At 35.0% G+C, this 17,573-nt stretch overlaps 1 protein-coding gene across 1 annotated transcript in view; it reads left to right on the forward strand.

Moving 5' to 3' along the window:
- Positions 1 to 14,174: 14,174 nt before the first annotated feature.
- Smp_079800 (putative gtpase activating protein) overlaps positions 14,175 to 17,573 on the forward strand; it is a gene marked incomplete at both ends in the record, with an annotated part of 27,554 nt that continues 24,155 nt past the window's right edge. The window contains one exon of the mRNA XM_018799455.1: positions 14,175 to 14,238. Within this exon, the coding sequence (XP_018651242.1) occupies positions 14,175 to 14,238 (64 nt within the window). The remainder of the gene's footprint in view (positions 14,239 to 17,573) is intronic.

Below are 17,573 nucleotides of genomic sequence, written 5' to 3' on the forward strand. Positions count from 1 at the left end.
CCAATATTTGTCACCCATTGTACATGGCACAATGTAAAATGGCAAAAAAACAGCTGCATTTATAACATACTTGAACACATGTTTGTGAGCCCCAGTAAGCCGCATAGTGAAGACTAGTTTTCTTTCCACTTCTCACAAAATTCCTGTTTAATTCATTTTGCTTTAGCTTAAATACAATTTCATCTATTTCTCTGTCTGTTTGGAGGAAATAACATTTAAAACGGGAGGTTATAATCACATAATGATACTTTTTTATTGAACACATGATTACAAATACAAGAACGTTATAGTGAGAGAGAAAACATTAGGGAGCAGAAACCTTTTAATAATATGTTACTTCACTTTAACCGTTACCGCTTTATTAATAATATTTGGTCAATTAATCCATAGTAATGACTCATTTTTAGTGAATAACTTCACAATTGAATCGGTAGATTTGCTAAAAAGGTACTGAATAATTGATAGTCTTGATACTTCATTGGTAGATCGAATTTCATCCGCGTTTTACGCTTGGCGAACATTTAAATAAACATTCGACCAAGGTACTTCAAAAGCATTAGGTTTGATGAACGTTTCAACTAATATCACTCAGTCCTTCTAATCGGGAACGATATATTCTAGATACTTGGGCTGTAACTCATTAGTAAATTAACATATCGGCTGGTATACATTTTGTAATGACTGTGATCGTAAGATAAGTGATATCACCGAATGTTCGACTGTTAATGAGTTTTCAGTGTTGGATATATGTCGTTTTATTGACTATGGTATTAAAAAGCAAACAGGTTTATGGCTTTTAGACTAATTCGGTGATAAATTTCATGGTACGGACAACAATTGCTGTGATCAAATAGCCCAAGCGATAAATAAATTTATCACTATAGATTGAAGTTATTACCTGTAGGTACGTATAAATTTCATAACACTCTAGCCTCCAGATCATTCGGAGTTGTGGCAGAACTTTTATTCAATCACAAATAAAATGTCAAAAAACTCGATAGGAATACTTTTTGTAATATTACCTTTAAATCAGGATAAACGCCAAGTTGATTAAGATGTCCTATGACTGATATTTATTTCATAGTTATTAAGGACGACAGAAGAAATGTTTCTAAATCAAGCAAAACCTTTTTACCCAGCATCCTGTAAACATGAGGTAAACGGCCATCGGATGTGAGTGTTCATCTGAGGTTACGGTATTGATTTAGTGCAAAAAGCAAATAGCAAAGTATCGATAATAGGCACAATATATTGCAAAGGAAAAATGGTAAAACATTTTCCCAATTTAGATTCCTAAAGTTCACATGATTAAGCAATTTTACCTGAAATGGTAATTAGTTAAATTAACAACAAAATTGAATTTTATGTCACCTTTTTAGGGAGTCTTTGAAATTGCACATTATAGTGAACAATTTTGTGAGTCTACGTACTTGGTGATTAACTTATGAAACTGACTGAACCAAATAAGAGTTCATAAATCAAAACTGACTAAATCTTCACTGTTGGTTTTCGGTAGTTTTTATATGAACTCAGTCAGCAATTAAATCTACCTTGAAACTAAGCAAACTGTATATTCACTTCCGAATCGGTGGGTTTCAAGATCTTTTACGCTTACATGTAAGTTTATGTTCAGACCTGCATATTATTTGGACCGATAAAATGACTGGGATATCCCAGTACATATTTGAGGGGGGAAGGTTCCTCAAGGATTTTTCATTTTTGTTCATTTTACAAGGCATTTTCTCTTGTTAATGCGTTTGAAAACTAGTGTTTTAGTCGATCACTTGAAGTCGTTATCCAATGAAAGGATAAGCCATGTGTGGATGGAAGTGACTACTTTCTTCATTAGTGACTGTCCTCGTTAATGTCAGTAAAAGACCTAACGAAGCTTTTATTTCTGAAGTTTAGGTGTAAGACTTTTTTTTATTTCAAGCGTTTCCAGCCATAAATTAAGATTTTTATCGTTCGCTTATCTTCATATTTAAGTACTAAACGTTCCTTCTGTTTAAAAAGGACGCCCAGCTGAATCTGATGGAATTGCTTAAGAAATTATATCAGCTTTTCTCGAAACTTATTAGATAATCAGTCTTAAGTCACCTAAAAATTAAAATATACTAATTTTATAGGCTATTCATTAAATTTCACTATCTCAGACCGAGTTTGAATTAAACAAGATCGTGAGTAAATATCTGAATGTCCTAATGCCATAGATAAAATGTATACAGAAACAGAAAAATAAGTAACGAACTACCTTGCAGTTTTTTGATATCTTTTCCATCGAGGTCCTCGGGTAGAAGACCTGTATAAAAATGGTCATGAGGAAGGTATAGAGAACAAAAGTCTAAGTAGTATATCATAATTAAATACTTGGCACCAACCCTTTGGGATATGTGGAGAATCAATATCGGAGCATGGGGTTGAAATTTCCCGTTTGCATTTCACAAGGCTGTTATCCGTCTAAAATGCAATCGCAGTTATCAATCGACAAACATTTTCGTACGAATTTTAAACACTTTTTAGACTGAAGAATCACGTAATTGATTGAGTCCCTCAATTCAGCGAAAACTGAGTCACTTGGGATAGTCAATCTGAAAGATTTAAGCTGTTGTAGAATGACTTTAAGGCTGTTTTCTAGCTTTGAGCGGTCATTCATTCGTCTTTTATTTTTGTTGGTGCATAAAATTCAATACCCTGGAAAATGAGTTCTCTACTAATAGTCCGTCATGTTTTCCCACATAGGAAGTCTTATGTGATGATTAAAGAACAGTAAATATAAAGAGCCGTAATTAAATGCACTATATTGAATGAACAGTAGAAATGAAGAGGCTTTTCGACAAGCCATATTACTTGGGACGATAAGGAAAAAAACAGTGAACCATATAAAAGATATAATTGATGAAACAAAGATATAAATATTAGTTTGAATGTAATGTATAGAACGTGAAAAAAGCAGTAGACATTTCTTGACGTAAATGTTTAGTGATTAATAGGAAGAAGAGGTTTAATAGAAAGGAATATAACTTTAGTGCTAGTTAACTGAACACAGAAATTTTTGTTCAATGGAAGACGTCAGGAGAATGAACTACTGATTTTTGTCAGTAAAACTTATCAATAAAATAAAACCATTTTCGCTCAAAATCAACTAGGTTGATGGCTCGTGAAAACACATACAAATAACGAAATAGAGACGAACGTTCACTATTCATTAACGGAATGACTTGAAAGAATATAAACAAATTGGTACTGCTCAACCTCACCACGAGAGCACTTTGAAAAATAATCTAATCTAACATCATTTCAAAAGTCGGACAATGTCACTTATTGTCAAAAATCATGGGCCATAAAACAGCGCTTAATCAAACGATTGAGTCACATTTTTCAGTTGTGCTTATGCCTTAGTGTGGTTTTTATGTATGAAATTTTGATTTTTCGACTTATATTGTTGAATCGAAAGGCTTTTTGTGTCAATCCACTTAGGATTATGAATCTCAATGAATACTTCGTCATTTCAACCAGATTACGTACCATTCAATCTATTGATGATATCAGAATTTTTTGAGCTTATCACGGAGTTTCTGTAAACTATTTTTACTGCCAAGGCGAAATTATTACTAATCAGAGGATTTTTCGAGTTAATAAGGTTTTTGGAAATAACTTGGTTTTATACGCACAGTACCTCAGAAGTTTCACTTAATTCAGACGCTGCCAAGTCGTGACTGATTGTTTAGTTGAATGTCCTGATTTTAAACATTGTTAGGAAGTTTTTACCCGAAAGTATACTGTCGCGGAGATCATTGTATTTTTTTCACTGGCAGATTTATCACATGGCCCCTTAAGTAAGGGGAAGACTTTCATATCCTGTCGGACATACCAAGCCATCAGAAGAGATTCTATTGAAGGCAAGCTCGTTGGATTTAAATTTCTGACTGGTCAAATCATGGGATCATCACTAAATCACTAGTAGAGGAGTGAGCTGTAGCGGTATATAAACCCCGAAAATAGGAAATTCTGCAAGTCTTCAATATGTATGCCGACCAGACTACTTTTACTGGACACATATAGCTGAAGGCCCTCGGTCACAAATCCACACCAGATTTTGAGTGGTTACGTCGTGCTACGCATCTCTAACAACCATGTAGCCAGCTTAGATTAAACGCATGCTGATATACCGATAGCCTTCCAAAAAATACCTTAGAACATTTTCATTTCTGACTTCTGATCTGACTGAATCGGTATGCTTTGAATAAAAAGGTATAACATGTAAGGCATTGTCGAATTCCGAATGTCTGCAGCACTTTTATCTTCCTCTAAAATGTTAACTATGACTCAGGTTTCATGACACTTTACTCTAATTTGAATTATCGCTCTTTAATTATATCAACATCGTGCATCACCAAACCAGTATTTGTTCATATGTAATCGACTGTCATCCTTTCGCTACCCTAATAGAACATACTATAATTTGTCACATCATGAACTCGTTTTCAAACTTTTTAAAACTTCCAGCCAGAGTGACTGATGGAGAAGTCTTCATTTCGCTCCGTAATTTTCATTTTTAAAGACGGCGAGTTGTAAGCGTCTTGCACTGAGTATATTAGATAAAATACGTGTTTTTTGCAGTTCCTTATCCTCAAGTGCTATGATCCGGTCGGACAAACCCTATCCATAACGAAAATGAGTCCTAATGGCCCTTGTATAAAGTGACATTCGGCACTAAAGTCGACTTATGGTAACAAAAGCTAGTGATATCACGAAAACAATAACTACGATGTAGTGTGAATTCTTGAATTTTTACAATAAGCTAAATAATTTGTGGAAAACGATCAAATACCAAATTAACTTGGTATTGTGTGCTTGTATCTACCCAGGGTGAACATTAACTCCTGTACAGGTACATTCAGTTGACAGATCATGAATAGGAAAAAACGCGCCTCCTAGATTCCGCTGTTAGCCAAAATCCGTCCTTTTTCATATCACTCAAATATTACACCAAACAATCAGTCCAAGATGTTGCTGCTTGTAAGTAGGTAGAAACAGAGAACCTAAAGCAACTGAAAATGTTGTTTGAGTTCTTGGTAGTATAGCACCATTATCAAAACAGAGGGGAGTGGATTTATAAGAGTAAACCAACAGTTATTGAGCGATACTGAAACGTTCAATAAATTATACCGATTGGGTAGAGTTCGTATTTCAGAATTTCAGTCATGAACAAACGGTGACTTATCTATGGCAGATTTCTACCAAGTGTTTGAGTGAAATTATTATGAATCGCATATTGAAAAATGCTATTTACGAAACAATCCGTTATCCAAAAGGACTGAGAAATGATACATATCCATAAATGTGTAAAGAATCTGTTTATTAATGTTCAATATGCGTGAATACCAAGAATATTTCCTTTGAATTTAGATTCTGAATTTTCTACTCCAAGAAATAATTTTCACTGGTGACTTCATCTCAAGCTCTTATTCACTTTTTTCATCAAGGAAGTTGGGGTCTTCTACAGTAGCTCTTTCTTAGGAAATATATATGTAGCTTTAAATAATTTAGGTAAATTTCACGATCAGGAGTACATTCTTATACGCAGCGCTGGCACATAGTCCGGAAAAGTACCCGAAAGTATCAAAAATCACACAAACATTGCACACTACGAGAGATTTATATCCTCCCAATAGATATCATAGGATTTCATTTGACTGTATGTAAACTTTTCGGAACAAGTCGTAGTGTTGTCTCCCACAGAGTCTCAGTAGGTCTTTAGTTGAAACAGGTAATGATATATATATATATATGTAGCCAGTGGATATGTTCCGTTTTTTTGACAGACTACTATAATTAGCACAAAAACTCAAAACGGTACTGCAAGTTATAATGAGAGCGATAAAAACATGACTGTCGAACATTGGGAGGTAATTAACAAGATAAAGTAAGTGCGTGTTATGTTAACATAAAAACTGCACAATTCCATAGTCTCTAGGGCTGCGGTGTACGGAGTCATATGTGAACCTATCTTGCCTAAGCTCACTGGATACCATGAAATACCTGCAACCGTTCTCCTAAATAAAGATCTAAGGGCCAAGAAATCGATCTCTCTGGAGTAACTCTTCACAAACGCACCACATATGTTGGACTCCTCTCATGGAGGTAAGCAAATACCCAAAAGAAATAGCTCTGCAGGTGTTCAACATTGGATGCTGAACAAATTAGTCCTAATGGACTCACCTAGCTGAAGGGGCTCGGCCATGCATCTACACCAGATTTCGAGTGGGAACGCCGTGGTCAACTTCTCCTGCAATCGCTAACCAGGTTAGATCAGTCGACTCACTATATACTGATAATCTATCAAATATATCTTCGAACCTCCTAGCTTCTGTCTTTTGATTTCACTGGATGGGTACGATTCATAATAAAAGGTGTTACTGGTTAGAGCGTTGTCAATCTGCAATACCTCTAGCATATTCTCTCATATTTGATTTTTTAAGTTATTTTATGCCTACTTAGCCTACATACGCCAGATATTCATTGAAAAAAGTATACGACATGGTTTTTAAACAATGGGGTTATGTAGTATGATTCACTGTGCAAACGAATGGTTTAGCGTTAAATTTTGTCAATTTCAGCGTGTAATTAACAGTGTCAATTTGATTTTGACCTTCACGCTCGTTGTAACGCTTTACATATAGTAAAGCTTATTGGGTACGGAAAATCAGTTGCGTTTCTTCTCTTTTAATTGCTTTATTGATATATTATACATCGTCTTACGTTACCAAATGTCAAAGTTTTAAAAGTCAGATTATGATCAGAATCTTACGACTAACGATGAATAATAAATTAAACAGTAGGCAAAAAATCAATTCATTCTCTTTAAGCCTCAGCTTATGCAATATGGTTCTTGGTCGCAAGTTACAACCCGTGTTCTAAGAGAAAATGTAAGTATGTGGATGTAAATGCTCCTAAATGTAGGAACCCAAATTGAGAGACATGTCTCAATCATGTAATCCCGTTATTGCTTCAATAACGTGACAATAACCGGTTTTTAACGACCAAGGTTTGGAACTGTTAGAAGTTCGGTATGTTTCATTCAAGACAAAGTTTTATTACTTCACCACTGTCTTCAATTGACAGTTAAGATTACAGAAAACAATAATAATGCTTGATTCTTAGTTATACTCACTAATCCTTATCGGCTGTTATGCATTATTTGGTTTCGAAATGATCATATAAATGTGATCCGTGTAGCTACCCATGAATTCTCCAGGAAAATAATACGGCCACTTTGATCCACATTTTGATCCAATAAGTAAAATAAGTATATACCTTATTTCAGGTCATCGCTCTCATGTCATAAAAGTCTTGTTATCCGCTCAAGACAGGTTGATCATAATCTTTCTATATGTTTGACCATCGTAATAATATATTTTTAGGAAGCTGGAAGGAATTCACTCAATTAATCTATGAAGTAATACTAAAACCTTAAATAATAGAGAATTCATGCATCTGTACCATTTAGAACAATTACAAACCATTTCGTTTAACGTCCATAATCGATGGATTTTAATCATCTGTCAACTTCACCATGTGATCATATTTACTTGAAGGTAGAAATTACAAGCCTAAATAGTCATACAAAAATCCACCAATTAATAGTTCATTATTCTTAAATCTAGTTAGATTAAGACATGTTTCAGATTCCGATTTTATTTCAAAGTGTCAGCAGTGTGGTGTTTCTTTTAACGATGTACAAAAACAAAGTTACCGTTTTTTGAGATCTTTAACTCTATCCCTTAAAGTGTATACTAGCTTCGCATATCAAATTGTAATGTGTTATATTTTTACCTTCTTTCAAAAATGTGAATAATGCTTCGTTTACGCATTTAGAACTACTCAACTCTTAATCAGTAGTGTTCTACAACTAGTTATTGCTGCAAATCGAAGTGCGGCCATTTAAACTGATGGACTTTTGTAAAATTTTCGCACTACCTCATTTTTAATCAATAAGTCAATAATTAATGTAGAGCTTAGAGTAAATATAATATCAGAGTTAATCTTAATTTGTCTCCAATTAGATATTAAGCTTCGTAATTGTCTCGAAAGTAATTTTATCCCATTAACGCATATTTTCTTCTTGAATCATATATAGTGTACCTAATTATTCATACTACCACAAATATTTCTATTGTCTGTTCCACTCTGGCATCTCTTAGTGCAGATGTGCTGTTTTTATTTGTGTCAATGCACGTATGTTCCGAGCTTTGCGTTACATATGACTGACTGATTGAATAAAACTGCTGGACGCTAAACCTAATTCGCTTGTTATGTGTTTTCGTTTCTCTTACTCGTAAACTTTTAAACCGCAGGAGACAGTTCAATTCCGTATTCACATAAAGATTGATATATTATAAATTTTTAAAGAGGGTTTTTATTTGCCATTTAAATGCTATTGTTAACAAAAATTAATTTACAGTATTTTTGCACACATTTTGGCATCCGAATGCTTGATTAAGAACTGTGAAGACTTGTAAATGGATAATATGAATATACACACCAATGGTGGTAAGAATTATTCATGGAATTCAACGAATTTAAGCAGTAGTGGTCCAACTTTATTAAAGTAAGTGTGGGTCAAATGACAGTCTTACCCATTTTGAAATGTCAGTATATTTCTATCTAATTAGTTTAGTTTACTATCGGTCTAATAGTGTTAATATGTACTCGCCCCTATATACTAACTGACTCGTTACCTTTCATAACCTCATACATTATTGGGGTTTATTTCCGATCTCGTTTATCTTTTTTGATTGCGTTGATAGTCTAAGGTTCTAATTGTTAGGCGGCATTGTTGTCCAATTCATCTATCATAATATTTAATGTATTTTGTAGTTATTTGCTCAGTTTTTAAATGATCAATTAACTTGGTAAATGGCTTATAGCCTCGAGCTTAAACGTCTGTCTTTACTGCAAATGAATATTATTCGATTGGGCCATTTTATTCGAATAATCCTTGTCGAAAAACCGAGTGTAACTCGAACCATTATAAGATTATTTTACAAGACGGTCTTAGCCATTCAACCGGAAATTCCAGTGAGTTATCTGTTTTATTTTATGCTCCAAAACACCCGTCACTGTTTGACACCGTGATGGTCTAACTTGACAGGAATAAAACTGCATTGTCCTCTTTGCAAATCTATCCAACCTAACTATGGACTCTTTTTGGTTAGTATTTTCGTTTTGCTTATTTACGCCTGTTACCCCTCTCTGGAACATAAGCCTCTGACCAAAATTCTTTAACCAACTGTGTACTGGGCTCTTCTTTTCATCTGTTTTTAAATGCTATTCATTCCTTTGATGTCTGTTTCTAACTCCCGGTCTTATTCTCTCTTTGATCCTCCTCTTTTTCTTCTTCCTTCAGGATTCCAAGTTAGGGTATGCCGAGTGATTTCTGTGCTCTGTAATCTATTCATCTTCAGTGTGTTTTCCATTTCCTGTTCAGCTGGAAGCTGGTTTGTTCTCTCCCACAATAGGTTCTTGCTGATGGTATCCGACCAACGGACATTGAGTATCTTGCATACAATTGTTTATAAATACATGTACTTTTTTGTTTATGATTATAGTAGTTCTCCACGTTCCAGCCCCGTACATGAGAACTGTCTTGACGTTCTTATTGAAGATTGTGACTTTGATATAGGTTAAAAGTTGCTTTGAGTTCCAAATGTTATTCAACTTTAGGAATGCTGCCCTTTTCCGATCCTTCCCTTTACATCTGCGTCAGATCCTACTTGTTTATCTGTGATGCTGCCCGGATACGTGGATTCCTCACCTCTTCCAGTGCCTCTGCATCAAGTGAGACTGAAATGGTATTGACTGTGTTGTATTTTAGGGATCTTGCTTTTAACCTTGTGCATGTTCAGGCTCACTGCTGCAGTCTTTCCGCACCAGTTCTTCTCCCTAAATCTTTCTGGATTGAACATGGGGCATCTTTTTAGTTACTGCTATGTACGATTGGAATCATGAACCGAGGATCATCAAAGCCACCTTGAAAACAAAGAAGGAGGACACTACAATAAATAAAAAGGCAGCAATTGGAAAGGGATAAAAGAGACAATCACTTCAACATATCAGGATGTTCTGGGCAACAAAAATCACCAGCGCAAGGAATGGATGAGATTGAAGAATGGAGGAACAAGAATGCAGCAATCAATATCAGCCGAACAAGAGCAGAAAAAGCCAAGGCACAAGCCGAATACAAAGAAGTAAACAAGCAAGTGAAGAGGAGCTTCAGAACCGGCAAACATAAATATGTGGAAGATTTAGCAATGACAGCGGAAAAGGCTGCAAGAGAAGGAAACATGAGACAACTGTATGACAACAAAGAAGCTCGCTGAAAATTGCCGTAAACTAGAACAACCAGTGAAAAGCAAGGTAATCACCGACATTGAAGAACAACGAAACAGGTGGGTAGAACACTTCAAAGAACTCTTGAATCGACCAGCCTCATTAAACCCACCCAACACCGAAGTAGCACCCACGGACCTCCCAATAGATATTGGCCCACCAACAATTGAAGAGATCAGCATGGCCATCAGACAAATCAAGAGTGGCAAAGCAGCAGGACCAGACAACATTTTGGCAGAGGCACTGAATGTAGATGTAGCACTAACTGCAAAGATACTTCACATTCTCCTCAGTAAGATTTTGGATGAAGAACAAGTAACAACAACCTGGAAAGAAGGACTTCTTATCAAGATACCAATGAAAGGCGATCTCAGAAAGTGTGATAACTACAGGGGCATCACTCTTCTCTCAATACCAGGAAACGTCTCTAACAGGGTATTGTTAAACAGAATGAAGGACTCTGTAGACTCACAACTTCTAGACCAGCAGGCTGGATTCCGTAAGGATAGATCGTGTACAGACCAAATCGCAACTCTACGAATCATTGTGGAACAATCAGTTGAATGGAATTCATCACTCTACATCAACTTCATTGATTACGAGCAAGCATTTCATAGCATGAACAGGACAACACTATGGAGGCTTCTTCGACGCTACGGCGTGCCTGAGAAGATAGTCAATACATACGGAATTCCTATGATGGATTAAACTGCAAAATCGTGCATGGAGGACAGCTCACTGACTCGTTCAAGGTAAAGACTGGTATCAGGTAAGGTTGCTTACTCTCACTCTTTCTCTTTCTCCTGGTGATCGACTGGATCATGAAGACGTCAACATCTGGAGGGAAGTAAAGGATACAATGGACAGCTAGGATGCAGCTGGACGATATAAACGTTGCAGATGATCTGGCTCTTCTATCACACTGCAACAACAAATGCAGGAGAAGACGATCAGTGTAGCAGCAGCGGGCGGCCTATGCTCTATTGGAGGTAACAGGCGTAAGTAAGTAAGCGATTCCCACCCTATAAGTGCTTTCCGTGCTTCTTCGGACACCATCAGTGTGTATTTTACAACTTTTCCTTCATGGCTTGAATACAACAGCATCTACCCCGGATCCAATTTTTTCTATCCAGTTTAAATCAAATGAGTTCCAATTATTCTGGGTCCTGACAGGTTGTATCTTCTCATTTGCGTAGCTGTTTGGTCGGTCCTGCTGGTTTCTGTTATTGTCCGGACATTCCATACATTCATGTTCATTGTTGCTTTGGCTGTCAGAAGATACTTATTGAACTAACACTCAGGTGGGGAAGACCAATTTATTGTTCAACACAGATTTACAGAATATCTTCTTAAACTATGAAAACTAAATACTAAATACTTTCTTTGCACATAATCCATCACTTGTCTCTTAGAAACTTGACCGTCTCTTCATTCCTGTCGTTATTACAATTACTTTACGTTTACATTCCTGTTCTCTTCATTTCCATCTTCTCAACCTTCTGCTTCCAGGCATTCCATCTCTGATTGGTGTTCCGTACTACTTGTGTCGAGAGACATAAGTAGCATTCACCACAGGGAAATCGGCCTCGTGTTTACCGAAGAATCTTGGCTTTCATCGTGAGGTGTCCTAATTCTTCTTTATGAAGATCCTTCAACTAGCAGGGTAGAGTTTAAATGGTTTGAATTATTTTCTCTGGTTAGCGTTTTTTTAGCAAGGTTGTTTTCCATAAGATGATTTTACTATAATCCTATGCCAAACCCTCCTCGTTCATTCAGTCGTGAGATTGACAGTAACCTTAGAAGGGGTACAGGTGGATCTACGTATTCAAAAACAGCTAATATTAGGATTGAAAACTAAGTGCTCCTGATTGAACAGTAGTATAGCGTTACTAAAGTGTTCTATACGGACAGTCTCCATCACCAGCAGTGTTGTACTCCCATAAAAGGTTAACCTTAGTAACAGTAGGTTTTTTCTCGTCCGACTGATATATGTTGTCATTACTAAGATTAAAAAAGTACAAGAACCAATACTGAATTAATAAATGCTTACGTGCACAAGTAAACTGTGAATGATGGATTTCCTCTTCAAGCTTCTCAAGAAGAACATTCTTTGATAAGTGAATCGGAAAAGTTTCAATCACTTAAACACCATCGGGAACATACATTCGTCCTAGTTACTATCAATCTTCTTTGTTTCTTACAATTATAATAATATTTATAACAACGTTATGTCACATTCAAACAACCCGTTAAACTTCAAATGACCCTAAAAGCCCTAAAATTACTGCAGCTAGAACACATGGGTATTGTTTTTTACTTAAGATATCTATTGTACAGACTATTTATCGTTTATAGTTTCGGATATCTTTTCACTTTTCTACTTAATATCTTTTATGTAGGAAATTTCTGCAGAAGGCTGCGGAAACTGCTTCGTCCTCGATAGACTTTAATTTGTCGTTAAGAAAAGCGGAAAAACGATATGTATTTCACCCTGAATCATTCAGTAATCTTATAATTCAAGACAAACCCACGTAAGACTTTATATATGTGATTTTTCCTATTGTCTTTCTTTACAAACAATCTATGCATTCTTTTTCTACATTCTTTTTAAGTCATGTAAGCATTTTAAAATAAAATGTTTCATTAGGTCAATTCTCTATCAGTTACCAGTATACATTCGTATGGTAATTATCTTCAAAGCTTTTTAGTTTTAGATCTTCATGTAAATTTTGTTCGTACTTTCCCTTCTCATTTTATCATTTTTTTAAAGCTTAGATTTACTAATCAACTCTAAGGAAAGAAATTCTGAGTATATACCAAACAATGATTATTTTATAGATGGTGTATGTTGTTTACTTGATTAGTATCAAATCAGATTTTGTGCTCAAACTTCTAGCTGGAAAGCAGTGTAACAATATATGAGTTGTTCAGTTCCTATTTTTTTAAATATGGTCAGTAAACAGAATATAGATCACCTTTTCTCAACTAACATTACAATCTTATTTGTGTGTTGGGGGAATAGATGTAATAAATTCATTTGATCGATATGTGGTTCAAAGTTGTGACTAACATGGAGTGTCTGGTAGTCAACAATCACAATTCAAATTATGGATTTCTTCACTGTAGGGAATTTTTCGGCACAAGTAGTTTTCGTCGTCAGTAAAGTATTCAATTTTTAACTAGTACATAATTTATACCCAGATCACTGACGTACTTAAAGGACAAAGTTGTTTTCCGTAGCTGTACGATAATCATAGTGTTATTTGAAGTCTCACTCCTATTTCATATTAAATATCACTTCAGTTTATACGTAATGAAGGGTTTTCACTTATAAAATTAATCTAATTTTACTCACTGTTTCAGAGAAATATTTAATATACCTCTTTACTTGATCAAATAAGTAGTTGGAGGTTTTCAGTACATATTAAAATCTTATCCTATCAGATCAGTGCAAGACTGCAGTGTTTCCACTGTATTTAAGCTAGTTAGGGATGTACATCAATAATAGGAAATTGAAGTGACGAACTGTTCTTACTGTTTGTGTGACTCACGTGAACCGATATTACCCAGTGATGATGAAATGATTATTAAATTCCAGCCTGTTGTTGTAGGTGTAAACCACTGTTTAGTCCAAAAAGTGAACCATCTTTATTTTTTCCATAGTTTGTGAACTGGTTTAAATTCATTATGGAATCTAAAAAGATATTTGAATTCGTAAGACATTTAATTTGATACTGTGTGCCCTGTGTTTTTTAATAAGCAGCCTACATCGAAACAAATCAATGTTGGAAGTGAAAATGCATGCTCTTGAAAGGGATAAACACAAGTCATCAAGTCGTAGAAGAAGTAAGTTATATCTGTATAATAACGAAAGCATTCAGTTAGCATTAGTTAACAATCCAGTGTAAGGAACTTTCAAGGAAAATTCAAAGAAAAGCAACATTAGGTTTTCCGTTTGCTGATAATCTCCACGTTAACAGAGCAAGAACAAACCAAGTTGGTAAGACTGACATTACAAATGAAGAATAAAATAGAGGTACGAGAGAAATGAAATTAAATCATTGAGACCAAATAACTATGCATAACGACTGCTGCATAAAATAACAAGTCATTAAAAAATACATAAACATCAAGTAGGTCTCCAACGTGGTTACTTACTTTGGATCAATTCATATCATTTTTAAGTAGCAAATATAAGTCACAAATCATTAAGTCTGTATTATTTGCTCTCAGCTACATTTATTGTCTTGTAGTTAGAAATACAGCACAACTTTTACAATGGAAGTAAATAAAACCATAATCTAACGTATAGACAGATGGTTTAGTGTCAACTATTTTATAGCAGCTCACGTACAATTTTGATCATATTTATAATTTGGTTAAGCCCTTTTGTTAACTTTTTTTAACGGACAGAGTCATTCGTACGATAACAACCTATCTATACTATTATACCTTTATCATTGTTACACTTGTATGCATATGTATCTTGAGCATTGTTTACTGCCTATGCATATATTCATTCTGCTAGCCTTTATATTAGTCGCTTGATTGTTTCTATGATTCATTCATTTCTATATGTATATTTATGTACATTTTAATCCTGTTCGCTGACTCGCACACTCGTTCATTGTCTCGATCACTCGCTTACTTATCTGCACTACTCATGCTTGCTTAACGTGCCTGTAATTTTGGCAATCTGTGCATGATTCAATAATAAACGCAATCAACACTTCATATTCACCGTTGGGGCGTTATCTAGTAATGATTATCAGGACGAACAATGTACAAAGTTTAGGGATAATATCGAATACCGACTATCACAATCTAAACTATTTTAGTAGGTTGGTAAAAACTTGAAATAAAAATTCTCATAATATCGGCTTCATTATATTCCTGGGAAATTATTTTTTAGTTTGATAACACTAGCAAACATCTAGTTATCCATGACATTTTATTAAGTGGAGAATTCTCTATTTTTGTTAGGAAAGAAGTCTACAGGAAACGGACTTAGTGGTGGAACTCATCGCAAACCAATCCTTTTTTTTCGTAAAAATTATTGTTTAGTTACAGGTGTTCGTTCCTGATATAGAGAGATTCCAGTTTCGATATTTCTTTTATTACGTTTATCGCATACAAAATACATTGTTTCTATGACAGGAATATTGGTGAGTAAATGTGATTAGTCTAAAGTTATCATGAATTTCTTTCCAACTATCGGATTTTCTAAACCCATTTAGTACTTTTGTTTAAATCTTCCCATCGATGTGTTAGGACTGTAACTGGTCAGTCTCTAATTGGCATATGTGCATACTGTGCGTATGGCCTTGATATAGCCTTAATTCACAAACATGGTAAGCAAGGATGGATGGTGGCTGGCAGTGGAATCCAGGACGCGCGTTTCGTTCTATGTGGGACTCGTCAGCTGGATGCACCTGTATCTCAGGGTTGATGTTCACCCTGGGACTCGAACCCAGTACCTTTCGCTTCAAACGCAATCGCGTTATCCACTCGGCCACTGAGTCCTGATAGCCACTTGCTTGTGCGATGGGGTGATGTTCAAACTCATTTAGTATTGTTTGTTTTAATCTTCCCATGGCGTTTGAAGCGAAAGGTACTGGGTTCGAGTCCCAGAGTGAACATCAACTCTGAGATGCAGGTTCATCCAGCTGACGAGTCTCAAATAGGACGAAACGCGCGTCCTGGATTCCACTGCCAACCACTATCCATCTTTGCTTATCGGATTCTCTGTTTTGTTGCTAAACTACAAAGAATTCTCAATACTATACTTGACGATTTTTATATCAATTAATTGCAGGGTTTGTACTGCTAAATCAAAACATTTGAATAGTAATCAAATTGACTAGTTAGATTCCCACTTAAATGAAATGTTAAAGAAATGTTTCATACAATCAGTAAACTTTTCTAATCTTTAAACAATATTTTTCGAATTACATGACGATAGTTTTTAAAACATTAAAGGAAAAGACATGCATCCAACTGGTGAAAGATCTTAAGAAAAAGACTCTTGAAAAGTTTCCATGAAACTCAGGTCAGTATATTCATAATTTTTACTATGTTACTCTTAATATGATTGAGTTAATAGTACTATCTGTTGTTGAGATTAGTTATATTGAAGAAAACGTTTAGTAAAATGAATGTAGAAATCGATTTCATAACCCCGTACGTACAAATTGGTGGTTTAGTATCCAAATCAAATGGTGGTATCGAGAGCTATAGATCTACAGAATTTGATTACTGCTTTAAGTAATTAAATTGTAAGCATGAGTCGAAACACATTTTGATCATTAAATGAAGAGATGCTTTATGAAAACTTAAAGCTAATTATAATTTGTTAATCTCAGGACCAAATCAAGGTTATGGTGTAGTTCTTATGAACAGAAAAGATTATTTAGATGTAAGATGAAAGCAGTGCCAAGTGATGAAAGTAAAAAATAGTGTGACAGACAGGAGCAAAAAATAACTAGCAGATTCGCTAAAAAAAGATTAAACAACAAAGTTTGATTGCAGAAAGCTTGTTTGAAATACTGAGACCTGAAGAAACAACAAAACCAAGACTGTATTGTTTGACTAAAATGCATAAAAACACCTTATTCATCCAACCAGTTTTTGAGATGAATAATTCTGCTTATCACGCTACAATGAAGTGGCTAATACAAACCTTGCAATTAACGGATATGGAAATCATCAAGTATAGTATTGAGAATTCTTCGGAGTTTAGCAACAAAACAGAAAATCCGATAGTTGGAAAGAAATTCATGATATTTTTAGACTAATCACATTTACTCACCAATATTCCTTTCATAGAAACAGTGTATTTTGTATGCGATCAACTGGGAATCTCTTTTTTTCACTAAAACAGTTAATGTTTAAGTGTATAATAAGCACTCACTTCTTATTTGATAACGGATATTCAGAAACTAATATTTTTTAATGGATTCAATATGAACATCGACGAGTAACTAACTTTCATTTTTAGCACATGCTTTTGACTGTAGGCATAGCGAGAACTAATTTTTTTAAAAATTCCATCATTATTCGTTTGTTAATAATATAATGTGAATATTTTATTATAGTTGAAAGCGTGAGTCAATTGAAGCTAGACCACCATGGAAAACCTGGAAACACTGGACGGCCGTTTCGTCCTATTATGGGACTCCTCA

The sequence above is a fragment of the Schistosoma mansoni genome, chromosome 3 (genome assembly GCF_000237925.1).
Source record: "Schistosoma mansoni strain Puerto Rico chromosome 3, complete genome".
NCBI classification, from domain to species: Eukaryota; Metazoa; Platyhelminthes; class Trematoda; order Strigeidida; family Schistosomatidae; genus Schistosoma; species Schistosoma mansoni.